Source organism: Leishmania martiniquensis, chromosome 4 (genome assembly GCF_017916325.1).
Source record: "Leishmania martiniquensis isolate LSCM1 chromosome 4, whole genome shotgun sequence".
Lineage (NCBI taxonomy): Eukaryota > Euglenozoa > Kinetoplastea > Trypanosomatida > Trypanosomatidae > Leishmania > Leishmania martiniquensis.
In genome coordinates, this window is record NC_090139.1 from 168,292 (window position 1) to 195,681 (window position 27,390).

General features: G+C 62.9%; 4 protein-coding genes across 4 annotated transcripts; all 4 read right to left on the reverse strand.

Moving 5' to 3' along the window:
- Window positions 1-1,578: 1,578 nt before the first annotated feature.
- On the reverse strand, window positions 1,579-2,538 carry LSCM1_07438 (uncharacterized protein; the record flags this gene model as incomplete). Its single annotated transcript, XM_067324808.1, has 1 exon — window positions 1,579-2,538. One exon carries the CDS (start codon window positions 2,536-2,538, stop codon window positions 1,579-1,581), a length of 960 nt encoding a protein of 319 aa, XP_067181415.1.
- Window positions 2,539-3,845: 1,307 nt separating this feature from the next.
- LSCM1_07439 (uncharacterized protein) lies at window positions 3,846-11,312 on the reverse strand (the record flags this gene model as incomplete). The annotated part of the gene is made up of 1 exon (XM_067324809.1): window positions 3,846-11,312. The coding sequence occupies one exon, from the start codon at window positions 11,310-11,312 to the stop codon at window positions 3,846-3,848; it is 7,467 nt and encodes a 2,488-aa protein (XP_067181416.1).
- A 6,497-nt stretch (window positions 11,313-17,809) lies between these two features.
- Window positions 17,810-22,315, reverse strand: LSCM1_07440 (uncharacterized protein; the record flags this gene model as incomplete). The annotated part of the gene is made up of 1 exon (XM_067324810.1): window positions 17,810-22,315. One exon carries the CDS (start codon window positions 22,313-22,315, stop codon window positions 17,810-17,812), a length of 4,506 nt encoding a protein of 1,501 aa, XP_067181417.1.
- Window positions 22,316-23,670: 1,355 nt separating this feature from the next.
- On the reverse strand, window positions 23,671-26,790 carry LSCM1_07441 (uncharacterized protein; the record flags this gene model as incomplete). The annotated part of the gene is made up of 1 exon (XM_067324811.1): window positions 23,671-26,790. The coding sequence occupies one exon, from the start codon at window positions 26,788-26,790 to the stop codon at window positions 23,671-23,673; it is 3,120 nt and encodes a 1,039-aa protein (XP_067181418.1).
- Window positions 26,791-27,390: the final 600 nt, after the last annotated feature.

Sequence of the window (27,390 nt, forward strand, 5' to 3'; positions counted from 1 at the left end):
AAGGTCTTGTTGACACACCCACACACACCCACGCTCTCGTGGAGGGAGGAGAGCGGATGTATGACGGCGAAGAGGAGCGACACAAAGCGGTAGCTATCGAAGAGAGGAGGGTGGGGGGCCAAGAGGGCTCATACACATATATGCACAGACAGAGTGTGCTAGCGGTCCACAAAGCCGTGGCGTCGAAAGGAAGGCGTGAGAGAGAGAAAGAGAGAGAGGGGGGGGGGAAGAGAGGGATAGGCGGGCAGACCTCTACAGCTCTTTTAGGTGTTGGAGGTGCGCGACTCGCGCGGTGGATCAGCGGGGAGCGAATGCGCGCGAAACACACGCACAAGCAGGAGACTCGCGCGCACTGTTGTTGTGTGGCTTTGCTCCAGCAAATAGGGAGAGAGAGAGGGCTTGGGAGAGGAGGCGACGAAGGACCGTCCATCTTTGTCGTAGAGACAGGAGTTGGCAAGAGGCACTTGACGGCGCGCAAGACGGTAGGCGATGACGCATGCCACAGGATGGCCGAGGCGTGAGAGGGGAGGGGTTCGGGTGCGCCGCAAGGGGGTGTAGATACTCGCCCCCTGTCGATGAGAACCTCTTTGCTATACAGGCCTCGCACACTTGCGCGCACACAAGTCTGCACGGGGAGAGGCGTTGGCACGCTCAGTGCTGTTTTTCAACTGAAAGTTTCGCTTCGGCGTCTCTGCGTTAGCGCATGGACGACTCATTACGCGTCAGGAGAGGGGCGTTCGGGGTGAACGCGATGACCGCTGATGTGCGTCTCTCCCTCTCTCTCTGCATGTGTGTGCGTGCGTGCGTAATGACAGCACTTGCGCTGAGGCGCGTTATCCAAGACCGGTGACAACCGCAACAGCGACACGGATGTAGATGCACACACACACACACACACAATCACGTGTACGCCGTGTGCGTTGCGTGACGTCGGCCTTGTACGCGCACACGCAGACTTTGGGGTGGGCGCGTGGGAGGGAAGAGGGGCGAAGCGAAGCGCGATAGGTAAGAGAGCCACTGAGCGGAAAAAAAAGTCCCGGAGAGGGAGACATGCCCGCAGTTTGGGCTTTAGACCGCTTATGCGGACATTAGCACGTAAGCGAACAAACACACACGCACACGACAACAACAACCCACGTTTACGAGAAGAACGGGAGCGGCAACGGACGCATCGCAAGGCACAGACGCACTATCAAGTGGCCAAGCCGCACCCTCCCCCCTCCTTGTCACCGCCATTGCAGTATCACTCGCAGGAAAGACGCCGAGAGTGGAGGTGGACAGCGGAGAGGTGACACGGCGCACACAGGCGGCACCACGTGACGAGATACCTCTTCAAAGCACCGATCTGGTCTCCTCACTCCTGCAGACTCACGCACGTCTGCATGCAAATAGGAGGCGGGGGGGCTGCTGCTGCTGCACTGATACACGCGCCGTTAGTGGATGGGCTTTGTGCATTGGGACCTCTCCAGCGGATGACTCACCCTCTCTCTCTCTCTTTCGCGTGACACTCGCCTATTCCAACTGCCTACGGCCTTGCGCATACGTGAAGATAACGGCAGTTCACTACCGTAGCGACGACTACTTTCTGCTGCTGCTCTTCGCGTTGCTCGTCTTCTTCTGGGCTGCCTTGCTGGCACTGCTCACAACGCGGGTGCCGCTCGAGTCACCCGGCTTCCCCACCTTCTTCATCTTGGACGTACCGCTGGCGGACACCGTCACGCCAGCCTTCTTGCGCATTGCTTGCATGCTGGCAATCTTATGTGCCACCGCCATGCCGCCGTTACGGGGGTGGCCATCGGGCTCCCCTTCATCGATGGCGGTTGCGGCTGTTTCTGCCGCCAGCATGCGGCTGCTGGAGCCGGCTACTGACACGGCCGAATGGGCTCTGACGGCCGTCCTCTTCGCCTTTGGCGCTGGCGGCACCCTTTCCCTCTTGGCGTTCGACTTCAGCTCCGCGCCTGCACGGCGCGGAGCGGCGTCTTCCATGCCAAACAGGTAGTCCTCCGGCCCATCCTCGTCGCTGCCCATGTCGGCGCTACCCTGTTCCTGGTAGGTGTCCTCCTCCGCTCGAGCCGCCGCGGCCGACGCGTCCTGCTCCTCCTGCGCCCGACTACGTGCAAGCCGCTCCACGTCCGCCTTCGTCAGCGCGTGGCCCGCCAACGGGGCGTCGGCGTCCACTGTCTCGTACATTACAGTCATCGGATGCGGCGAGTCCGCGTTGGTCTTGCCATGCACATTTGTCTTCGGTGGCGCGAGTTTTAGTGGCTTCGTGTAGTCGTAGTGCACATGGTTCAGCTCAGCACGGTAGTTGTTGTTCAGGTCCTTGCGCGTGTTTGGCACACGCGAGTCCAGTTCTGGGTTGAGAAAGTGGAAGCGCCTCTCCGGCTCCTGCGGGGGTATAGCACTAATGCCACCTTTTATGGTGAGCTCCAGTTTCCTGTGCAGCTGGTGAATGCGCTTTACCGTGTTCGTCGCCTCTGCCAGCGCCCGTTGGCGCCGGTGCATCTTCTTCCACTTCGAGCGACTGGACTTGGCCATGGCTGCTGCGGAGAGTCACTTGGTGGCAGTCGTTGACGCCTATCTGACAAATCTTCAAGAAGTGTGTGCGTGCGTGCGTGCGGTGGAAGGGAGCGACGGAGATGCTGCTGACGCCGCTGGCCGTGTATGTGTGTACGTGTCTGCTTCACCGGGTGCCTCAGGCAAAGGCGTAGATGCATGAGCTGTGGAGCGGCGGTGGTGGTGGTGATAGGAGAGGTGTAGCACCGTCAAGAGGCAGAGAAGATCAGCGGTTTACAGGCAGATAAGAGGAGGGGGTGGGTGGGTGGATGGAGCGAGCGAGGGCGACCAGAGGAGTCCGGGTGGGGTGAGGAGAGCGAGCGCACGCGAGAGAGCTGAAGCCGCCAAAGGGAGGGGCATCACACACATAGATGCAGCAGAATAGGTCTGCTCTCGAGAAGCATCACCCCCTCCCCTCTCCCCCCGTCACTGAGACGTGAACAGGGGAAAGCGAGTCTGAGCTCCCCCTAATCTGTGGTCTCACTGCGCGTCTGTGCGGGAGACCTCGACGTGTGTGTGTGTGTGTGGGTGGGTGGGGTGGGGGGAGGGGAGGGAGGCGGCTGACCATCGCCGCCCACTGCGCCGTCTGAGGATGGCCGGAGAACGAATAGAAAAAGGGGGAAAAAGGCGCGGTGGCGGTGGTGGTGAAGGAGTGAGGGGATGCGCCTCGTCACACACAGCCGCCCCTCCCCTTCCCCCTTCCCCCTTCCCCCTCCTCCTCCTCCTCTGCCTGTTCGACCGGCTCTGCGCCCCACCCACAACCGATGCGCCATGGCTCGCGGACAACATTTCCTTTCCTTATGCTCCATCGCTTACTCGAGCTCCTCCCTTCTGCTACTGCGCATCCGTTTTGTAGAGACACAGACAGGCATCGACACACATACGCACACACACATATATATATATATATAACAATGCTTCTGGCAGCAGCGGTATCGCTGCCGTGCCTCATGAGGTCTTGTGCCTGTGCGAGGCCTCTCGCTGTGTGTCTGCCTCCCGCGGAATCACCGACTTACACCCCCGCAGGCAACACGTCTGTGTCAGACACCCTTCCCCTCTCTCCGCCGCGCCGCTGATGTCCTTGGCACCATCTCCGACTGCTTCACCTGCATTGCCTTCGAAGGAGATGGGCTGTTGCCGTTGCGGATGCAGGAGCACCATGAGTTCCTGCCGATGAAACCACTGAGGGACCCCACAACAGCTAGCATCACCTCGGCCTGAAAGAGGTGTGCGAAGCAGTATGCCGATGGCAGCAAAGGCGGTGTCTATGTCCCTTTCTCCCTTCTCCTCTACTGGTGCCGCTGTGGCTCACTGCTACACAGACCGGCATCGCCACTGGTGCTGTTCAGCGGCGGCCCTGCCGCTGTTGCCGCCGCTGCGGTATTTTGATAGCCCATCATGGACGACATCCGCATCGCTGCAGAGTGCTGCTGCTGAGGCATCTCACCACCACCGCCAGAGGCCCACGCCACATCGGCACTGTGTGCACCGCTAACGTCGAAGATGACGTGTGGATATCCGGCGTAGGGCGTGTAGGTAAATGCGCGTTGCTGTTGGCTCTGCTGCTGTGGTGCGCTGCCGCTCGTTGCAGTGGTGCTGGAAGTGCCATCGCTGCGGTGACTGCTACCTCCGTCTTGATCGGTGGCGGCCGCGGTGAGGGCAACATCCAAGCCGCTGCTCTGCTGCGCCATGTGGTACTGCGGTTGTTGTTGTTGCGGTTGCCAGAGGGGCTGCTGCACGTCATAGTACACGGCTGGAGAGGGGTAGCTGAAGGAAGATGAGGCGCCGTTATGAACCGCCAGCAGGCCGCTGTTGCCACTAATGATTGGTTGCTGTTGCTGCTGCTGGCCATAGTAGCCAGCGGTTGCGCCGACCCCCGGCCCTGCCACTGGATGCTGCCGTCGCTGCTGCCTTAGGGCGAAGGCGTGGTAATAGAAGGCTGCTGCTGCGGCTGCGTGCTCCTGCTGCTGCTGATACTGCTGCTGCGGGGATGCATACGAGCCAGCAGATGGGTTCGCCGGGTAGGCCCTGCCGTAGGGCGCTGACAGCTGTTGGGGGGCCGGGTAGCTGTAGTTGCCGGCGTACATCATGTTCCGTGCGTAGCAGTCGCACGGGCCATCGGCATCTTGCTCGACAACGCCAGCATTGCCTTCCAAGCTGGTACCGCGATGAATGAAGCGCGTAACGGCTTCCGTGGCCGCCTGCGCGTGATGCGGCGCTAGCTGTTGCTGGTAAAGCTGCGGCATGACAGCATTCGCCCCCTCAAGGCCGCCGTACTGGTCGAGGTGACCAATGTGGTGCGCGGCACGCTCACCGCTATGGTCGCGGTCGCCGCCGATCCCGCCAGCCTCGTCTTCCTCATCTCCACCTTCCACAGATGCCAGTACCATGTCGACACCATCAAGGGGACTGTTGCCGCCATACACCGTCGCGGGTGTCGTGGCAGTGCGGCTCGTCCACGTCCCCTCCTGGCTCTCTCCGTAAGGGTGCGCGAAGGCGCAGCTTTCTGACGCGGATGACGCGGCCGCTGCCGCGGCCGCCACAGTGTCGCCGCTGTCGGCGTCGTCGCCTTCATCGTGGTAGCCATGCACCACAATCGCCCCCGCCGTTGTGGGTGTCGCGGCGGCGCGACTAGCAGACGTATCAAAGACCTCCTCTCGCGCATCCACACACGGTAGCTTCAGTGACGGACACTGGCGCGCGGGAGTCCATGTAGATGCGGTGACCGCCGCCGTGGCGCCAGATTCGCTCGCAGGAAGGCTTCTACTGCGACTGCTCGCAGCGTGTATGGCGGGTGCTTCGTGCACCGTCGTGGACACGCCATCGCTGCCCTGATAGCGCTGAGACGCGGAGCCCTTCTTCGCCGCGCTGGCGGCGGTGTTGCTACTGCTGACGATGCTGCCGCTGCTACCTTTCGGCGGAGGGGCGCTTCGGTGGTCGTGCCCACCGAAGCCACCCGCGCCAGCGTACATGACTGCGTCCATGGTGCTCGCACCGCTGAGGTTTGCCTGATGCTGCGGCAGCTGCTGGTACGTGTGCGCTGGCGAGCAAGGCAGCATCATCATGCTCTGCAGGTGGGGGAACGGCGCGGCAGCGTACTGCTGCACCGCCATCGCGTCACCGCGGCGCTGCTGTTCGACCCGAGTGCCGCTGTTCACGTGCATGGACGACATCGATGCATGTACTCGCCGCTGCGGATGCGCGTGGGGGTTGATCGACATGGTCGCTATGTTGCTTCCCATGCCCTGCGATTGCTGCGGCTGCGCGCCGTGCATCGTTGCATTGCCGCCCATGGGCGTCATCATCATGCGCGGACGCCGTGGCGCAGGCTGTGCCGGCTGCTGGAGCGCCATGTGCGCATGGGTTCCCATATTTTCTTGAGAGGCGCACACGGGCGCACTCCTGCCATCGCGAGGGCGGCCCCCCTCGCCCGCGGGGCCCCCTTCGGGGCACTTGCGCACGAGCGCTGTGCTTTCGGCACTTCGTGCGGCAGCGATGGCCTGCCGCATGAGCGCCTGATGCACTGCTTGGCAGTCCGCATCTGCCGACATGGGCGACAAGCACTGCAGGACGTATTGAAGACTGCAGCTGCCGTAGTACTGCGGTGACTGCCGCGCCGCGCCCCATTCGGCGAACCACCAGCACAACCACTGAAAGTCGCGCATGTGCGTCATGCGCGCTGTCAAGTCGTACTCCGCGTCGAACGGCGATGTCATGTGGAAGTGCTGACCACGGCGGGAGCACAGGGGTGGCTTTGCCACCACGTCGGAGCTGCCGTCGGCGGCGAAGCGGATGCCGCTGGCCTCGTAGTTGAATGCGCAGCCGTAGTAATGGCAGAAGTCGAGGAAGAGGTCCGACACGGTTGCCTGCCGCCGCAGGAAGTCCGCAGCGAAGGCGTCGAAGGCGTCGTCTTCGTCCATGTGGCGCTGCTCCGCAGAGGTCGCGCTCGACGTCCAGACATCTGCCGGTGCTGCGTCTGCTACTTGACTGGCATGCGTGCCCGTTGCGCCCTGACCGTTCGCCAAGTCTCCCGTGCCGTCCGCGGAGGCTGCCAATGTGTCAGCTGTCTCCGTCTCCGCTGTCGGTGATGCGGACTGCGCAGAGTTCCGGCCAACTTTCTCAGGATCTGTGCAATCGGCGCTGCTGGCGATGACGCTGCGCGTTTCCAATGACTTCTCAGTGCCCTCCACTGCCGCCGCTGTTGCCACGCCGGCGCGCGCCTCGTGGTTCACAACCGCTGGCGCCAACCCAGCCTCCGTTAAACGCACAGTGCGCAGGTCCTTCTCCACTGTCTTCTCACCATGTCCCCCTGCCGCTTCCTCGGCGCTGGGGATGTCAGCGTGCGATAACTCGCTCGCCACGCGTTCGTGCGGCTGCGGCTCGACCGTCTTCAGTAGGTAGTGGTGAGGCGGTGGGGCGAGGCGGCTAGACGCGGCATCCACAGCAGGTGATGGTGCCTCGCCGGCACCAGGTGCACTGATGGCGCCGCTGCCGCTGTGTACAGTCCCAGTGACGCTGGTCGGCCGCTGCTCTTGCAACGGGGACGTGCTCTTCCTACTGCTGCTGCTGCTGCGGCAGCTCGCACCTGCGGTCGCGTCGCCTCCACAGGCACCCACAGCAGCATTTGACAAGGCCAGCTGCTGCTCTTGCGTGAGCGCTGCGCTGTCCTCCCCGTCAGCCTTTACCGCTGCTGCCGGGTCGCCAACGAAGCCCAGAATTGTTTGTCGAATGGCGCGCAGGCGCTCCTTGTCGTCGCGGGCATAGGCAGCCTTGATGGTGGCGCATGCCCCGGTCGCCGCGGCTTCGGAGAGGGACTCGTGCAGGGCAACAGACGCCGCCTTCTGGCTGTCCTTGCCGTCCCTCGAGGACTCGGCCACGCCGCCGATGCGCGAGGCGCCTAGTGATCTACTTCTTCGTGCCCTCGCCTCCTCGACCATCTGCGCGTGACGCTGCTCTACTCGCACGAGATACTCGCCCAGCATGAGCTCCAGAAGCCCCAGATTGAGGGGGGCAGAGCCAGCCGTTGGAGACGCGCCTTGGCGGGTGGCAGTGGGGTGCGAGGTGGCCGGCGAAGCCGCGCTCCTGTCCCCGGCATCCCCACGACGCGCGGTCTCATCTGCCGGGTGATCCTGTCGCTGCTGCGGCTCTGCGGCCTCCGCCCCTGCGGTCTGCTGTATCTTTCCCTCAGACAAAGACGACGCGGCGTTCCGCTCACGCAGGAGGAGGATGATGCGCTTGCGGCATTCGTTGTAGAAGTGGAGGACCATCAGGTAGATCGCAAAGGATGTCACCCCGCCAGGCTCGCTCTCACCGACGCCGAGGCTGCGCACGCAGTATTTAAGGAATAGGATGAGTGGGCGGGCGTGCGGAAACACGTCCAAGAGTGATCGCGTAAGCTGCATTGACCGCCAGTGCTCGCCGCCAGCGAAGGTGATGTCAACCTTCGTGCCGGTCGCCTTGTCCGTAAGCTTAATCACCGGCACGCGTGTCGCGATGATGGCCTGCACCAAGAAGAGCGGCCCTTCATGCACAGGGACGTACGTGAGGTGGCCCGCGCCACCGCCACCAGCAAGATCGCGAGCGCTGTGTCCCTGGGTCACCGGCGTAGGTGTCGCGGTGCGCACCGTGGCGACCTTCTCGTCAGATACGGCTGCGGTGGGCGCCGCCTCTGAGAGCGGCGGAGACGCCGCGGCCTTATCGGCAGCAACGGCTTCCCTGTTCGCCTGCAACGCTTCTGCCATGGACGCTGCAGCATCTCCGTTGGTACCAGCCGCCGCTCCTCCCTGCGCAGCGGTGCTGCCGTCTACAAGCCGCCGCTGCGCGCGCTGATACTCAGCTTCAGGAGACGAGACTTCCGCGTCGGCTGCCTTGCTTCTCGGTAGCACCTGGCCCTGTGCTGCGATGCCGTCTTTGCTGTGTTGCCTCCCTGCTGTCATTGCAGATGGCAATGGCTGCGCGTCGCCTTCTCGCTCCGCGCACCCGCTCGCCGCGGCAGACTCACACGAGGACACCATCGAGGCGGCATCGTGCAGCCGCGTCATCGAGGCTTGGAGGGCGAGGCCATTGGCGGCACCGCTGGCCCGCCCAACACCTGCGCCGCCTGCCGCCGCCGCCGCTGCTGGTGGTGGTGGAGGTGCGACGGGCGGCATAACGCCGCCCATCGATGGCGCGAAGAGCGACGACAGGTCTACGGAGGTGCTAAAGTTGTAGTCCTTCTCGATCTGACCGCGGAAGACTTCTTCGGCCTGCTCCACGTCGCCAATAGTGCCGTAGACCTCCGTGTCCTCCGCCGCGGACGCGTCGGGGTCGTGCAGACGACACACGCTCGTGCTGTCCGCGTAACTCACGCCGCTCTTGCTGCGGGCCGGTACGGCACCAGCGCCAGAGGCGAGCTGTAGAAACTCGGTATCGTCCTCAACAGCGGCGCTCACCGTCAGAAAAACTTTGCGCGTGTCGAGAGAAAAGGCGCCAGCGGAGAAGCACGCCGGGCTCGACTCGGTCGACATCGATGACGATGGGGAGCTGCCGCTTCTCTCAAGACACGCTCCCGCCATGCCGTGTGTAGGCAACGAGAGACCGCATGGTGCGCTTCGCGACGCACCGCGATTCGGCGCGCCACGCGGCACTTCATCGAGCTCGTCGAGTACCGGCGCCTCCCCGGTCGTCGACTTCGCCTCGAGAAGGTTCTTTGCGGTACTCTGACGGCGCGTCGCACACTTCGGCGAAAGGCTGCTCTCCTGCCCACATTGGGCGTCGTTTATCTCAGCCGTTGCGCGGTAGCCGTCGGGGCCGCCGCCGGAGCGCTCGCTTCTGGCCGCTTCGCAGTGGTCGCTAGAACCGCTACGGCTCACGCTGTGACTCTTTTTGGTGCAATGAAGGTCTTCGGGCGCTGCTGCATCTCGTGCTGAAGCCGTGGCCACCAGCGCCAAGTGCTTTGCCCACTCCCTTTCCTCTTCGATGAGCTGCCGCCGGCGGTGCTGCAGTTCGGCCTCGATGAGCTCCTGCAGTCGCAGCGCGTCGTTCTTGCTGTCTTCGTCCAACTCCAGGAGAGCCTTCGAGAGTCGCTGCAGCGCCTCGAGCGGCGCAATCGGCTGATACCCGACGACGAGGAGGTCCACGTCGCTCGATGGAAGGGCCAGACCAGTCGTGATGGAGCCATGGACGCGAACCTCTGCACGTTGGTTGAGGTGCTTGCGCAGCACGGCTTCGATGGTCCAGCAGAGTTGCTCGCGGTTCGCTTCGTCCTCCGGCTGCAGTGTCAGGCACGCCTCCACAAACGTCGGCAGCACCGTGATGAAGTCGTAGTATGGAAGAAGCGGCGGGCTCGCCGTCGGGGGCTGCGGCTGCGGCCGTGGGGGGTGGTGGGACATCGGCTGCTGCCCTCCGCCACCACCACTACCGCCCATGAGGCTGATACCTTGCTGGCTCGCATTCAGCACACCACCGTACGTATGCTGCATGTAGTTGCCTGGCGGCCTCGTCATCATCGACATTGCCTGCGGCTGCGGATGACCGTGGCGGGTGCTGTACAGGCTGCTACCCCCACGACTAAGTGTGCGAACGTTGTTGGCGCCCTTATGCTTCGCGGTCGCCGAGCGGCCGTGCGTGGGGCCGCTGCCCCAGCTTGCGGCTGCCAAGGGCCCGCCGACCGACGCAGACGGCATATGTGGTGAGGTTGCGGCGGAGGTATGCTCCAGTGCAGCGCCAGGGGGCATTGAGGACGGCGCTTCCATGTCTTCCTGATAGGTCATGTGCATGTTACCAGCACCACCTTCGAGGCCTCCGCCCCCAAGCGAGGTGGTGCGGTGATGCTGCTGACGCGGGCGCTGCGAGAAATGCCCGGAGACGGACGAGGAACGCATCGGTAGCGACGCGCTGCCGCGGTGGTGATTTCTCGACATGCCAGACGCCGTGCTCAGCGTAGGGCAACCGGTGCCCTCGACACCCGTTGCCGTCACATTGCTATTCATCTTAAGGCTGCTGATTAGTGCGTCTGCGCGCGGCGCCGTAAAGTTCCTGGTGCTGCTCGTTACCACCTTGGAGGCGGCTGCAGGTGCCATTGCGTCAGCTGCTGGCGCAGATGGGCTTCCGCTCACCGTAGTGGAGACGCCGACGCGCATGTTCGGTAAGTGGTCGCTGTGCAGCCGCAACGGCGTGGACGGGGGCGTGCGCACGGTCTCTGTCAGAGCCGTCGGTGGAGGCGGGGAGGGGTGCGGTGCCAACTGCTCCGCGACACTTTGGCTGGCCACCGCTGCCGCTGCACCACGACCTCTATGAAGGCCAGGAGCACGCTGGAGCGAGGGAGCTGCGCCGCCAACGCTTGCGCTCATGGCTGCTATCGCAGGGTCACACATTGTCGCCGCAGCACTTGTCACAGATGCGCTTGCTGCGCCGGAGGTCAGCGGAGCTTTGGCGTTGGTGCTGCTTGGGCTGATGGGTCCCGCCGTGCTCGTGAAATCTGCCCCAGATGGGGGCGCCCACGCATGGAACTGCTGCTGCTGCTGTGGAATGGCCATGTGGGAGGAGCTGTGGCATCCGTGCAGCGTCATCTGCAGCTGCTGCTGCGAGAGCGGCGAGACAGCGTAGTGCTCCTGCGGATGGCGGAGTCGCTGCAGCGGACGGTACTCGAAGCCGTTCATATAAGTGACACTCCCGCCGCCTTCACCGCTGCCGCCGCGGGTCTGCGGGGCGCCAACGCGTGCCATACCTCTTTCTGTTGATGGCTGCTGCCCGGTAGCGTCGCTTACGCCGGGCATCGTGCTCGACAGATGCCCCGCATAGCTCGTCGACAATGGCGCCCCTGCCGCTGGAATAGACATCCAGTCCTTGGGTACATTCGTCGCGTGCGGCCCACCATTACCACGGCTGACGGTCACCTCTGTGTCCGCTGTCGCGCTGAGCGCGCCATCACCCGTCAGGCCTGCCGACGCTGCCGCAGACGTCGTCAGCGAGGGGTGCCAGCCAGGACGACGGCTCACGCTACATGTGTTCGGAGCCGCGCGCGAGGACGAGGAGTGTGCACAGAAAGCTATTCCAGTCGCCTTTGTGCCGCTCGCTGCTGCCACTGCGTCGCCTTCCGACGGTGCTGCCCCGTCCCCAGTGCGCTGTGCTGCCGCATCGACCCCTGCCTCTGCTCCTGGCTGCAGGTGCCTCTCAGCCTCTGCTGCTGCCGCTGCCGCTGCCGCCGCTGCCGCCGCTGCAGCAGCAGCTCGCATCTTCTGCTTACGCTTCGCCGAGCGGGAAAGCTTCGGTGGAGGCTCTGCTTCTTCTCGCTTCCCTGCAGCAGCGCATTCTGTTGGTGCAGCGGTAACAGGTAAAGGGCGCATCGATAGCGGCTCTGCCGCCGCTGCTGTCCCTCCATGCTGGCCGTCCTCGCTCATTGTAGGAGGTTGGAGGGGCGTCGCCAACGACGCCCCTAATCCCAGCGCAGCGGTAGTCTCTGCTACGGATACGGTAGACGACGGCGCTGCTAATGCCGAGCTGTCGCACGGTGGGGCAGCAGGTGATCGCGCGTCGATAGATACGGACCTGGCTCCACTCACACTAGGACGCAGCGGGGGTGGCGATGAGGAGGACGACGCGTTCGGCATTGCCGCTGCCGTGGCCGACGGTGTCCGAGTCGCTGCGGACTCTGTTGTGATCGGGTCCATCGACGCCACGGTGAGGTCCGCACCACCGCTACCACCATCACCGGCGCTTAAAGTCTGCTTCAGTGAGTCCTCACGCGCATGCGGTGGTCGATACAGCTTGCCAGGCGACGTTGTGAGGAGGGGGGGCTGCCGTGCCGACGACCCCGCGGCCGGGGCCGCAGCCGATGAGGAGGTGGCGATCGCACTACCGGTGCCGCCTCCGGAGCCTCCCTTGAGGCTGTCGGCGTCAGCGGAGCGGTGAATCCCTTTTGGCTCTGCCTTTGACGAAAGAAAAGCACGAGCAGCTGCAGCGGCGGGGGCTCCTGCCATCGATCTGGCTGCCATCTGCGCGTCAGCCGACGTCAGGGAAGGCTGCAGCCGGTCCAGCAACGACGTGCCTGCCGCAAGAGCAGGAAAGAACTTGGCGGGTGTGCTGCTCGCTGACGAGTTCAGCGGCGATGACGCAGAGATGACAATGCTTCTCAGTGCTGCCGCGCCTTTGCAGCCCTTGTGCAACTCCGAACCCGTCGCTGTAGATGACGGGGACAGAGACGGTGAGGTACCCACATCAGTGCTCGGCCTACTGAAGGCGCGACTCAGCGCCGCAAAGCGGTCACGCGCCGGAACTGCTGCTGCCGTCTGCGCGGTGTGGACGACATGCGGCGTCGATATGAGAGAGGGTGCCCCGTCCGCTGTTCCCGATGAGGCAAGGGCGGGCGAAGATGTTGCGGATGTCTGCGGAGGCAGTGGCGAGGCTTCACTCGCGCTCATTCTTTAGACCGTTTCCTTTTTTTTTCGCGGTTAAGTGACGACTACGACAACGGCGGCGGCGGGAGAGGAGCGACGGTCACAAAGAAGCGAAGCTCGAGTGGGAAGACACGCACACACAGACGCACTCACTGCATACGGGCAACGACGGAGCGAGCGAGTCAGCGCATACACACCTGTAATGATGCGTGTATGCGGAGGCTTCACGCGCACACAGACACGCGGACGAAAGTGATCGACGAGCGCCTGAAGACAGAGAAGCAGCGAACTCGTCCGAGTCGGAGAAGAAAAACTGAAGGTGAAATGGGGAAAGACGAATGCGGGTCCGAAATGTTTTTCCTCCCCTCCAATAAGGCGTCCTCGACGGAGTGGAAAGCAAACGAGAAGCGAGGCAGTCAACGCCGCAAGTGCTCGTCGTTGCGTGCTTCCGACTAGCCGAACACACCCACACTCGCCCCCCCCCCCCACACACAGACTGAGAGGGAGAGAGACCGACCGACCTACAGAGTTACGTACACACACACACACACAATAAGAAAAGAAAGACGCGCGGCTTTCAGGCAAAAAAAAAGTGTGTGCGTGTGCCCGCCGCAAATAAAAAGAGACTTGAATGATGCGTCAACGCCACGAGGCACCAGGAGCAGGCAGCCACCGTCGCAGAGTTGGGTGGGCGTTGCCGAAGAGACCAGAAGCGAGAGGCGCACGAACGAAGATGCACAGGGGGTGAAGAGCCGCGAGAGTGGGTGAGCGGGATGGTGGGCCCCACAGTGGTTGCCCTTCTTCGGGTTCCCGTTCACCGTTCTGATTCACTCGAAGACACACACACAGACAGACAGACGCATAAAATATATCTTTCTCACAACCGCTCTCCCCCTGTGACACCACTTCCGTTACGCCTGCGTTGCCTCCGTCTCTCCTGCTTTTCTCCAATGTGATGAGGGGCGTGCGCCGTCTGCTGATACAACAGGCCCTTCTTCCCTCTCCCCTCCTCAGCACCACTCTTCGTCCCACCCGCTCAGTGCGCGCTGGCGTGTGTGTGTGAGCGTGGGTACACGCGCCTGGAAGCGTGCTTCTGCCGTTTACCAGCTCGTACTTGGTGTGGAAAGAGGTGGATAGAGAGAGCGCGCGAGCGAAAGGGGAGGGGCAAAGCTGCGCTCGTATGTGTGCGTGTGCGTTTCCGTGCGCCGTATTAGTTCCTCTAAGGGTCACACAAAGAGGTTACCGTGGCTTTCCGTCTCACTTGCGCACTCCTCGCGAGGAGTTGGGCTGCTGTTAGTGAGGGGTCGGGTAGAGATGTTTGGATGTCAGGCAAGACACGAAGGTGGCCACCGTGCCGATCAACTCATCCATACAATATATGTATATATATATGTGCGTGTGTAAGTGGGAGGGGGGGTATGTATTACGTGTCTGTGTTCCGTCAGCGCACACAAGTGGCCCTGCTGCCATCAACACGCACGCCTTTACACTCGCACTTGTAGACACACACACACACGAAGGAGCGGCTTCTGTCACGTGCGTACCACCCACACCGACAGGCAGACAGACAGGGTACCCCTACGAGTGAAGGAGAGAGAAAGGGGGGGGCGGTACTGCTAACGCTGCGGCTACTGCTATGATACGTGAAGTGGGGGGAGCGGAGGTACGTGCACGGCAAGTGAGGGGCGCAGCAGCAGCAGCAGCAGGAGGAGGAGGGGGGTATGATCGATGGGAAGGAATGTCTCTTTGCACGGCTCTGTGTGCGTGCGCCAATCCGCCGTGACGCACATGCGAGTGAGGGGAAGTGAAGAGGGGGAGAGAGGGGGAGGGTGGTGGTGGTGAGGTGAAGAGACCAGAGAGAGAGGGAGGGAGGGAGGTAGACGGCGTGCACAAGAGGTGCTTCTGCCACCTTTTTTTTCATACCCGCGCCGCTTGCACGCCCTTATGAGACCCCCCCCACACACATACATACATACATACACAAGAAAAAAATAATGCGCCTCTGATAGGCACCATCGGCAGCCTCGTTGCCGACGTAAGCTCTCGCGTCTGCACACAGCTGCTCGAGTCTCCAGAGCACAGGCGTTGATCGCCGCGAGGAGTGAGGAGGCCCTCGGAGTCATCTCCCTCCTACTGCATATGCATATATATATATATGCATGTATATATGCACTGCTGTTTTCACGTATGCTTGTGTGCGTCCCGCCTCCTGCCGACGGGCACCGAGACGAATTCAACACAAAAGGGTCCGCGTCCGTCCTCGTCCTCGTCTCTCTTTCTCTGGTGCGCCAGAGCGCCTAAGAGATTCGACCGCGCCCCTCCCCCTCAACACACGCACCCGTGCGCCTCTTGGCGGAGGAGGTGGAGGCGGCAGAGCGACAGTAGCAACAGAAGAGGATGACCGACATACAAACACACGGCCCAAGCCGTACATGGAGGAGGTGGAGGCTTGTGTGTGCTGTGTGGAAGAGGCAGCGAAGACGACAGGTGCAGAGGCACGCCAAGCGCAGGAGGAGAAGCGACATCCGCCCGCATCCATTTATGCCGAACCAGCGACGGACGCAGAGACACACACACGCACACGCCGAAAGATATGATGAGCCCCCAAAAAAAGCGAACAGAAGAGGGGGAGGGGAGGGGAGGCCATCTGGCCACTGAGCATGGGCTGCGGAGGACTGCGTAGCGACGGAGGCGCCCCGATTGCGAACGAGAGGAAGAAAAAATGTGTATGTTTATGTGTGTTTTGGGGATGGGGGGCTGACGACAATGGCGGTGGTGGTGGTGCGGTACATTACAAGGTGGCCTATGCGATACGCACGCCCCCCTCCCCCCGGGACACGCTCAGAGGGAGGGGGAGAGACGCACAGATATGCACATCACCATCGAAAGCGATTGTACGCAACACATCACTCTTGCGAGCGGCCACCGCGATGGCAACACCCCCGCCGCTACGGCGCGCCCCCCCCTTTACTTAGCTTGCGTATGCTCGGCATGGCAGACTCTCCCAGTGGCAGAGATAGAACATAAAAGCGCACCCCCTCCCCTGACGCATTACGTCAGACAGTCCGTCGGCCAGAGAAGGGGAGGGAGGGAGGGAGGGTGGCTTTAAAGACAGACCGGAGTTGACATCGAAGAGGCGCCCCAACAACAACAACAGTACAAATACCAGCGCAGTTACGCACCCGTGACAAAGAAGGAGAGAGACAGAGAGGGAGGGAGAGCGAGAGAGAGGGAGGGGGGTAAAGGCGCAGCTTCTACGAAATTGTGCACACGCATCCACCCACCCACCCTCGCTCGCTCAGACGCTCAGACGCGTCAAGACACCGGCGAACGAACAAAAAAAACGAAAAGGGATGGCAAGTCGGATGTGGAGAGAGGGGGGAAGGAGACCGACGAAGGCGGTGGTCTTTGCCGTGGCTGCTGCTACGCCATCCCGTCGTGCACGCCGCTGTGCCCGTTGAGCCTTTGTTCGGTGCGGAGTGCGTGGCGGAGGGACGAAGGCGTCTTGGGGGAGGAGGCAAACCGAGGCCACACACACACACACACAGGCGCGCATACACATCGACTGAAAGGATGTATGGGGTGCGAGAGAGAGAGAGGGGATGGGGTGGGGAGCAAGCGAAGATATGAACATGGGCAGAAAATAATGTGCGGGACATCGAAAAAAAACCGCCGATTTCGAATGAGCGCGCGCGAAGGACAAAAAGTGGCCACGGCAGGCAGGCAGGCAGGGAAGAGCGGCCTGCCTGCCGTGTGACGCGAGGAGACACTAAGGCTGGCGTGCGCATGTGCGGGCTTTGTCACCCGCGAATCTTAAATGATGAGACGAAATCGGAAGGGAGGGAGTCGGCAAGTACAGCAGCAACGACACGTACGCGTTGGTGATGAGCGTTTTCATTTGGCGGCGCTGTTAGGGTGAGACCGGCTGGCGGAGGAGGTGTGTGTGTGCGCGTGTGTGTGTGCACGCGAGGGACCATGAAAGGGAAAAGGAGGAAGAGGACGGGGGAGGGGGGAAACCACACACACAATAAAGGGGGAGGGGAGGGAAGAGGAAGGGCGAGAGCGAGACAGCCGACGCTCATGCCAGCAGGGCAATGAGGGAGCGGCTAATTAGGGGGGAGGGAGGGAGGGAAAGGCAAAGAGGAGAGATGAGAAGGGGCACTGTGTGGTGTGTGTGTGTGGAGGGGGGGCAGTGAAAACAGAGAAGACCACACACACACATGAAAAGCGAACTGTGAGCGCAAGCACGAAAAAAAAAGCAAAACTAAGTGTCGCCTAACGAGAAACAGGTGCACCCCAGTGCCTGCTGCCCCCCCAAAAAATTTCTTCTAAGCGGACAACGCTTCCAATTGCTGCAGAAGAGCGTACCGATTTTTATATCTGCTTTCCATTCCGTGCACACACACACACACACAGACACACAGAAGAGAGCGAGGATCCAAAGAGGGAAGGCGAGGGCCGATGGGAAGAAGGGGCGCGGGGTGGTGGTGGTAAAACGTTTTCGCTTTCTCTGAGTGTGTGCAGGTGTGGAGGCAGACATGCGCCATATACACAGATCCACACGCACAGCCTTGCTATCCGCTACCACCCTTCCCGTCTCCCTTCTGCTCTTTTCTCTCTCGACCCCAGCCTCTCTCTTACCCCCCTCCCCCCGAAGGTCGCGATGCTACGCAGGGCCTCGAGGCAAGCCCTTGCGCAGGTCAGGTTCGCACGCGAAGAGGAGTCGTTGGGCAAAGCTGCCGACAGCCAACGTGACAGGCTCGCGCCCCCCCCCACTCACGCGCCCGCGGGCGAAACCGTCCGTTGCCCCATACCCCCCCTTTCCCTTCCGCATGACCCCCTCTCTTTGGACCTTCGCTCGGGGCAGGGAGACCTCCTCACAGCATTGCGTCACGCAACTTGCGCGTCGTCTCAACTTTTGACCTGGCCAGCGCGAGGAGCCGCAGCACACGGCGGGACTTCAGATGCAGCCAAACCTCGTGCGCGAAAAGGTACAGGGAGCTTGCGAAACCGATGGGGAGGGCGACATTCGTGTACAGGTAGGCCATCTCGAAGGAGCGCTGGCCCAGCAGCGTGAAGAGCAGCGCGACCTGGTTCGCCATCGTCCACCTTGTCGACGGCTGCGGCGCGGAGACGGAGTCGCCGTGACCCACACAGAAGGGTGGTATGAACCACAACATGTCCCGGAGGTGTAGCTGCGCCTTCGTGCAGCTGTACACGGCGAAGGAGGGTGGTACCGGCGTTGCGGTGCTCGCCATGTCAGTCGCGTACATGGTTGCCGTCGCTGCCGAGCGGGCGATGCTGCGCCAAGACCAGGTAAAGTACATGAGCGACCACAGCGCCTGGAGGAAGAAGAAGAGCATAGTGAGGTACGTCCAGACCATCAGGCGCTCAAGGCTTAATAGTTCACAACGCTGCCACGCCCACAGCTGCCGCTCCGCCGGCGCGGCGACGCGTGTGTGCTGCCGCCGTTGCCGCTCTGCTCGGCGCTGCTGCTTGAGGCTGTAGAAGCGCTGCAGCCGCATGAGAAAATCGGGGACGTGAAGCTGATGAAGCGCGCCCTGTATCCAGGCGCGCCACGTGGCCTTCAGGTGCGCCGTGGCGAGGAGACGCTGTAGCCGCCGGCCCAAGGACCAACACGACTGGTGAGAAAAGCTGCTAAGGTTGCCGCGGTAGGCGAGGGTGCTTCTTCCAGTGGCGGGCAGACACGGCATCGCTGAGGGGGGAGGAGGCCCCTGCGATGGTTGGCGTGGAAGCTGCGGCAGCAGCGGATTGCACGGGTTGCGGGTGAAGTCTGCCACTGCGGCAGAGGTCGGGGTCCGCAGGTGCGCCCCCGTAAAGCCACCACACGGAATGGCAGTGGCAAGGCCCCCCACCCCACTGGGCGTCTCAGCAGCCGGCGCGCTTTGCTCCGTTGCCTCTTGCATCACGCGCAGGACATCGCGTAGAGGCCCACGCGCTTCATCGCTAATAGCGACCTCTTGGCCCTTGTCCTCGTCGAACCCCAAGATCTCGCTCTGACGCAGCAAGGCAGACGTCGCCGCACCGAACTCCTCGTCGTCCGCCGCTTCGTCGCCCCCGTCGCACAAGCCGGCTGCCATGAGCGTGAGGGACACGACGGGAAGTGTCGGGGTAGGATCCTCGACAGCGAAGATACTACACATTCGGCCCCCGCTGACCAACGCAGTCGGCGGCGCCGCTGCATCTGGCCGCATAATAACTGGCTCCGGGACGTCGACGAACATCGCCGCATCTTGCTGGGGGTATGGGACGAAGGCGAGGCACCACGCCATCCAGCGAAGTCTGCGCAGCGCCGCAGCCGCTGCTGCCATTCGACGGGCGGCCTCCTCCTGCCCCTCTTCGCCTCTACCGCCCCCGGGACTACTAGCGTGTTGCAGCTGCTGAAGCGCGCGCCTGCGCAGCGTGTAGCCGCCGACCAACAGCGCCGCATACGCGGCCGTGCCCAGGAAGCTGGAGGGGATCAGCCAGAGCCACAGAGCCGTGTTCGTGCCGAATCTGAAGCTGTGGAAGGCGAAGTAAAAGTTAAGCGTGAAGCGCCACGTCGCGAGGCCGCTGCAAATCAGAAAGCCGAGCCCAAGGCCGAAGTACGTCATCGTTGGCGCGTGCCCGCCACGCCCGACACTGACGGAGTGGGTAAAAACAGCCGCAGCGGCACCGGTGGGTGACAGGAGAACCGAGTCCGTACGCGCAGCACCCGCCACTTCAGTCGGCGCCACCGCAGACGGCGGTATCGACACTGCTCCGCTCATGCCCCTCGCCAGGCTGCCGTCGCGGTGGCCAAGTCCGGTCAACCCCAGTGACGCGTGCCCCGTCGAGGACAGCGCAGAGAATGCAGAGGCATACGGGCATGCAGACGGTGTCATCGGTGACGCTGGGGAGCCTGCTGGGCAGCCGGCGCGATTATGACAGCTGCGCACGAGGCTCTCTGGAGGTCTGCTCTCTTCCCCGTCGAAAGCGCTGGGCCACGCCACGACGACACCACAGCCACCAACAGGGCCGGTAGGGCTGCCACCGACGTGCGCTTCACCATAGCCGTGCGGATTTTCTTGACCTGCCGGCGTGGTGAGCCGCGCGAACCGGTGGGGCGAAAGGGACGGGGTCGTTGTGCACGTCGTACTACTGCCGCCGCCGCCGCCAGGCGCGGAGTCGCTCACCATCCCGCCGCCGGTGTGGCTCGCGAAGCGGCGCACGCTGCTTCCAGACTCAGAAGGGCAGCGACTCGCACTTGCGAGGTCTCGCATGGGTGTCGCACTCCCTGAGGTGGCAGCTCGTATCGTTGTGGTGACCGCGCACCGAGGGCTGACCAATGACTCTGTCGGGAGCAAGTTCAAGGACGCGAGCGGGTGGAAGAGGATGCGATGCGCAAGACCACTGCTCTTCGCGTTGCTGCTGCTACTGCCAGGGACACCTTGGCTGTTCAGTTCGCTGCCGATACCCCCAGCGCTGGGATTGCGCAATGGTCGCAGACGCGGTCTTCTCGACAGCGACGAGAGGTGCAGCCCTGCCATCGTGGTCGATGCCGACGACAGGACCGCATCGTTGGCGTACTTCTTCGCAGTGGCGGGAGGTTGCGACGTGTACCGCCCGTCGATCGCGCGGTCTTCTTGCACAGATACCGGGCCAGCGCCATTGCTGCTGGGGCTAGCGGCGAAGGCTGTGCTGTACGCGTGAGGGCCGCTGTACAGGTTGTGAAGCTCTCGAGAGCCCTTCGGATTGCTTATCTGACGAAGACGCACGAGGCCCCAGCAGAGAAGACCAGCAATGAGCAGCTCCAGCGCGAAGAGGGCTATATCCGGGTGGTTGCGCGACAAGGCGTGCAGGTGAAAGCGTGGCGAGACCGCCGCCGCCGGTGCAGCGCTCTGAGTCACATGCGGGATCAGTACCGGCAAGGCATACCACAAGAAAACGTGAGGGAGCAGCAGAGCCGCGAAAAACTTAACGAGGACGCGCCACAGTATGTCGCGCTCGCACTCCCGGTAACCGACAGCGTCTACGGTTGTGCCGGTTCGCGCCCTCACCGCGCCGGGCGGCCATGGCGGGGGAGTGCCGTATCTCATCACATGCCGCCTGGCGCTGGGGAAGGGCGGCGGCGGTGCCACGCGGCCATGGCGAGCACCGATGGAGACGCTAGCGGTGCTGTGCGTCCTCTCCGTGAGCGCCTCCGACGCCGCTACCGTCGCACGCAGCGAGGGCACAGCAGAGGCGGCGCGCGAAATAGCCGCTGCCGGTGACGTCGATGAGCGCAGTGGGCTCGGTTGCACCTTCGAGGAGCCTGAGGGTGTGCTCGACGCGGCGGCCGTCGTGGTGTGCGTGGCGGCAGCAGCGGACGGTGAAGAGGTGCGAGGGGCGTGGGGCGGCGACGCATCGAGCCTTTCGCTCACGGAGCGCAGAGGCGCAAGCGAGAGCTGCGACTGCTGCTGCGCCACCGTATGGAAGGCCGATGCTCCACTAGGCATGCGGCTCAGGGAGCCCTGAACGCTGTTTGCCCGACTGTCGTGATCGGTGGCGTGTGGGGCGAGCGCAGCAGAGGTGGTCGTGGTGGTGCCAGCGGGAAGGGGTAAGGGGGCCTTATAGATATTCGTCGGCGCAATCACCCCTTTGACCTGCGCAGGGCGCCCCTGAAAGGGTAGACTTGTCTGCAGCGTGCACTTGGAGAGGGAGAGCTGACTTCCCTGCGGACTGAGCAGGGGTGCCGCAGTGGTGGCTGCTGATGCGCATCGGTCAGCTGAATCAACGTGCTCCATGGCTGGGGGTGGGGAGTAGGTGGCGTGGAAAGGGGCGATCGCATTGTTGCTCAAGCACGGGCAGCTCACATGGCGCTTAAGATGAGCTCCTGCTACGGTTGCCGCAGCGGCTTGCGGCGACTGAAAGCAATCGTCTTCAGTCGGTGTGGTTGTGGCACGGATAAACGGTCTTAGGGAGCAGCTCACGTATGACGACGTGGCCGCCGACGAGGAGGACTCGAGTGACACGGCCGCAGTGGAGATGCCGATGGTTACGGACTCCCAAGTCTGGGATGCCCTGGCTGGTGTGGCGGTGGTGTTCGAGAAGACGGCAGCGTGATCCGTCATCGGCGCGCAGGCGTCGTTGCGCACAGCCATGGCCACGGGCGCGTCACTAGCAGAGGCCGGGAACAACCTAATCGACTGCGGAACGGCATCCGGCTCTGCCGCCCGCTCCCCATCTGACGCCCTCACCGCTGCGGAGCATCGGCTCTTCCCGCTATTACTGTCTCTGACGCATTCATGACGCAGTGCCGTCAGCGACAGGGGCTTCGTGTTGCACGAGGAGGAGCCGCCGAGTACGCGCGGTGAGGGTGACGGTTTCGGCTGATGGTGATAGCGCGGCTGCATGAGCGGCATGGCTGAGCCGAGCTCGTGCAGTGCATTCAGCTCCTGTGGCGCGGGGACGCGCACGAAAAGGCAACGAAAAGATATAAGAAATGACCTGCGGTACGCCAATTCGCTTCTGTAGAATGGTTTTGAGCGTGCATGCGTGCCGTCACTCCGGCGGCGTGTTCACGTGTGGTGAGACCAACGGGGCGCACTCGCCAGCGAAAATGCGTATACCCGATTTGCTTTCACAGCGTCCGGGGGTCCAAGTGCGAGTGCGAGTGCGGGTGCGGGTGAGAGGGGGGAGGGGAGGGGAGGACGTGGAAGAGGGAGAGGAAGTGTGTGTGTGTGTGGAGGAGGGGGGAGAGAGTGGGAGGAGGCGAATGCGTTCGAGGAACACGCCGATATCACGCGAGCGAGACACCCCATTCGGTCTCCGCCGATTCAGCCTTTGCCGTCGTTTGTGTTAATGAAATGCGTGCGCGATCGGATGGATTGCACGGAGGTCACACCAGCAGGGGGAAAAAGGGGGGGCGTCTTCTCGTGCAGGGGCATCAATGCACGTATGCATACATACGCTGAGGTGGTGTGAGCTGTCCCTCCCCTCCCCTCCCTCCGCTATGAGTGAAATGGCCGAAGCGCCCGCGCTTATGGTGTCCCCGCTGACCCCGCAGCCAGCACGAGCGAGGAGAGAGGGTGGTGGTGGCAACAGTGGTGGGCTTGGCTGGGTGGGTCACACACGAGGGAGGGAGGGAGGTGAGACGGAGACCGAAGGGATGCGTCCCAACAACATCAGCGCGCATCTTCCCCTTTTCCACAGCATCTCTTTTCGCTTGCATCGACGTCGGGTCAGGGCGGTGCCGCCCACGCCCGCCGGCATGGCCATCTTCTGAGCGCGACGAGCGTGTCTTGCGTGCATTAAGCGTACATATATCTCCGTCGTGTTGCGCCGGCGCTGCCAAATATATATATATATATTCCTCGCCGCTTCCAGAGAAAGGGTATCGCTCAGCGCTGGTGTTGCTCGTACGTACCCGCACCGTCTATTCTGCGCGGACGCATACGCGCGCGCAAGAGAGGGAACGATGTGCGGCGGTGTGTGTGTGTGTGAGCTCGAGGGGTATTCAACGGTGCTGGAAGACAAGGCCATCGCGCCGAGGGGTCCTTGGCTGGTGTACAGCGGCCGACACGGGAGGAAGCAGAGGGAGGAGACGGCGTGAAGGGGTTCTTTGGGTGGAGGAAGCACGGGTCACAGACGTTGAAAATCGGTCCACTCGACACGCCGCCGCGCCACTTGCCCCGCCCCCCCTCCGCACTTCCACCGCTCTGCTCTGCCCTTCCTCCCGTCCCCCTCCGCTGCGGCGGTGACCCGATTTCCGGTGCTTTCAGCCATCGTTGCCGACACCGCTCACGGACCGCAGGTAGAAGCGGTACATCTCCGTCGCCTTCCCCACCGCCGCCTCCCACTCCTGCTGCCGCCCCGCATCCGCCACCGTGGCTGCTAATACGTCCCCGCGACCAACGTCGGTGGAGCCGCGGCGGACCATCTCTTGGAAGATCTGCATCTCCAGCGCTGAGCCGATGTCGCCGTAGTACCCGGCCTCGCCACACTCTTCTCCGCCCCCCTCGGCTTGTGAAGCCGACTGCTGCTTCGGTTGCGCCGGCTCACGTCCCTGGCGAGGCTGCCCGGTGTTGACAGGCGCTGCCACTGCGGCTAGCGCTTCTCGCTGTTGCGCCCTCAGCGTCTGCGGAGCTCGGGCAGACGTGTCCTCACCCCGCCCAGCCGCTTCCGCCGTTTCTGCCGTCGTGGTGATGGCGCTCGTGGCGCCTGTTGCCGCTACCCCGGGCGAAGGACCAGCCCCACTTGTGTGGGGGCAAGACTGATGCTGTTGTCCGTGGCTGCTACAGCAGGTGTCGCCGCCCATCAGTTGCCATCGTTGATGATCCTCGACGAGTTTCTGTAGGTATGGGTTGATCTTTGGAACCCGGTACACCTGCTGCGTGAGCGAGGACCAGCCGAAGAATTCGCGGAGGTTCGCCCACTTGCCATGGTCGAACAGGCTGTAGACCACGTTGCCCAGTGTGAAGCAGTAGAGGCTGCTCTCGTCCTCGCAATGTTCAAGGTCGTACAAGGTCAAGCCACGGGCTATAGCGAGCAGCTGACTCATCAGGATATACGCGGTCGTCAGTATCATGAGGGGCAGGATCACCTGAGAGTACATGTAGACGAAGCGGCGCCCAGCCGTCATGCGTGTGGCAGCGTCCAGGGCGATCGCGCCGAAGGAGGGAGTGCCGACCGCCGTCGGTGATTCTCCCGCCATGCCCTTTGAGTGACGAATGTACTCGCGCGCGTAGTAATAGAAGCAGCACAGCATCGACAGCAGCGCAGCGTGCAGCCAGAGGAACGCGCGGTGGTTGCCGCCGCCGATGGCGGTGCATACGTAAGAGCAGAAGTGATCGTAGCGGAGCACGACACGCCGCATGTGTGGGCAGTACTGCGCTCGCAGCGGCTTTCTCACCATCGTGCGCAGGTCCATGCCGTAGAGCAGCTCTCCTGGGTAGTCGCCCTTCGCGCTCCGAAGACTGGCGTAGATGCCTTTGCGCTGCCCCTCTGTGCTCATCACAAAGCCTGGAGAGGAGAAGAAAAGGACATGCACGGCCAGCACACCTGTGGCGGTGACGCTAGAGATGAGCCACCACTTCAGCCCGACGTAGTCCTCCAAGGTGACGCCGAGGTAACCGTAGTACCGAGAGGAGAGCCACAGAGACACCCCTTGCGTGACGATAAGGCCGATGCACAAGCCGGCATCACACAGAGGGCGACGCTGAGCACGGTGGCTGTTGCGGCCGTGCATCCACAGGTAGGAGGCGCACACGAGCAGCAGTAAGGACAGCAGCATGAAGTTGCGAGTGAGGTGGCAGCAGGCGAGGTAGAAGACATGCGGCAGTAGGGCCGCTGCGACGAACTGTAGCACGCCCATCGGCGTGCAGAGCTGCCATATACCCGGCATCGACTCGTCGCGTAGCACCTTGTTGCGTGATTGCGCGGTGTTCGCGCGACTGTAGGCCATCAAAAGCGCTCGCACCTTGCGAGGGCTCTTCTCGAGCTGCCACTCACGAATGCGACGTCGAGCAGCGGCGGCACTGGCAGACGCGGGCCTGAGGAGCACAAGGAGCTCGTCTTTCCAGTACTGCTTCCATGACTGTACAAAGGACGACTGTGACTGCGCGAGCTGCAGCGGGGTGGCGCCGCTGTCGTTCACTGCATGCACGTCGGCGCCTTTGCGGAGTAGCGCGCGCACAAGGGCCACATCAACGGTGCTCACGGCGCAGTGCAGCGGCGTGTCACCGCTGTGCAAGGCGCGCATGCTGACGGCTTCGACTGTGGTGGCGACTTCGCCGCCGACGCCTCCACGAGGGATGTTTGTGTGACGCCCAGACGCCGCCGTGACGACGCTGACGGTGGGTGGCACTGCAGCGGCTGAGGATTGCGCGAGGCCCTGCGCGCTGTACGCGCCATCTACCGCGCCGCCAGGGAAGCAGATCGGCGCCGTGCTGGATGTGCGTGAGCGGTTCGCTATGCCGTCCAGCACAGGGCTCCGCGCATCTGCAGGCGACACCGGGCCAGGCAGCTCGGGCGCTGGCGTTGCCGCCATCCCCGCATCATCGCTGCTGTTCACATCCAGGCCGATTTCCTCAATGAGGTACAGCGCAGCGTAGGTGTTGCCGAGGGAGCGGCACGCTGTGCACAGTAGCCGCTCCCGCACAGCCGCCTCATAGAACACCTCCTCGCCCATCCATGACCGCAGCGTCTCCATCACGTGCGGGTAGGCGACGGCGTAGCTCAACACCGTGCGCCCTCGCGCGTCCTGCAGGTTCACATCGGCACCCTTCTCCAGCAACAGCTTCACCACCCGCGTCCTCTGCCGTGCTGCGGCCACCATGAGCGGCGTCTTTCCCAACCCACCGCGCATGGCCGCATTCACATCCGCCCCGTTGTCGATAAGAAATGCGATGATGAGTTGATTCGTGCATAGCGGGTTCAAGACACAGCTTGTGCTGCTGCCGCCGCCGCCGCTTTCGTCACCGTCGTCGGCGACTTCGTTCTTGGGGCAAGACAAAGCGTGAAATGCGCGCACGTCGCCGACAGCACCGCTACCGCCGGCATTCTGACCGCTGTTGCCGCCACTCTGATAATCGGCGTCGCCCAGCATCTCGAGCGTGCCTGCCGCGGCAATGTGGAGCGCCGACGCGCCGTCCTCGTCCCGGGTGGCATTGATCGGCACGCCACTCATCAGGAATGTCGTCAGAAGCGCGAAGTCGGCGTCGCGCAGGACGCACTCAAAGAAAGAGTGCCGGTCTACGCGGGTATTGAGGAGGTCGATGGACTTGTCGCGGAATGGCGCCGCGCCAGGGTCTCGCGTATTGCCTGCGTCGGGCTGCAGATAATAGAGAAGCGGCAGCGGACCGCCATTCCTTTCGATGGCCTCGTGGAATACCTGCATGCTGGCCGAGGCGAGAGCCGATGGAGATGGGCAGGGGAGGGTGCGTGCCTGCGCCTGCTTGTGAGTGTGTGTGCGTATGTGAAGTGAAGAATCAAAGGCGAAACGGCGGCCAGCGAGAGGAAGGCGCACACGTGACGCTGACGCAGGCAACAGTACGAAAGAGGTCCCCTAACCCCCCCTCCCTCCCCCTTGACGCTAGAGATGCGTAGAGCGCCCTATGTGCGAGCGAGCGAGCGACGGAGGCAGGGAGCCGATTAGAGAGGACACAGGGGAATATACCCGTCTGCGCAAACGAGGGAGGTGCAGAGAGTGACTGCGCGCACGCACACACACACACACACAGAGGTGAGGAGACTCGCGGCAGGTGGAGGGGGCGTGAGAGGGTGCGTAAAGGAGTCGCTCAGAAGCACAGCGAACAGTCAGGAAACGAACAGCTCTGCGACACGGGTAAGAGGGACGGAGGCGGCGGATGGGGCGCGCCCGTGCGCGCGATGTGACACCGTTGATGATGTCCGAGCGGCGCGTTTTACAGCAACAAAAAAGGGGAGATGTTTGCGCGAAATGCAATGTGGGAGAGAGAGCAGTTTATGCTTGGGCGTG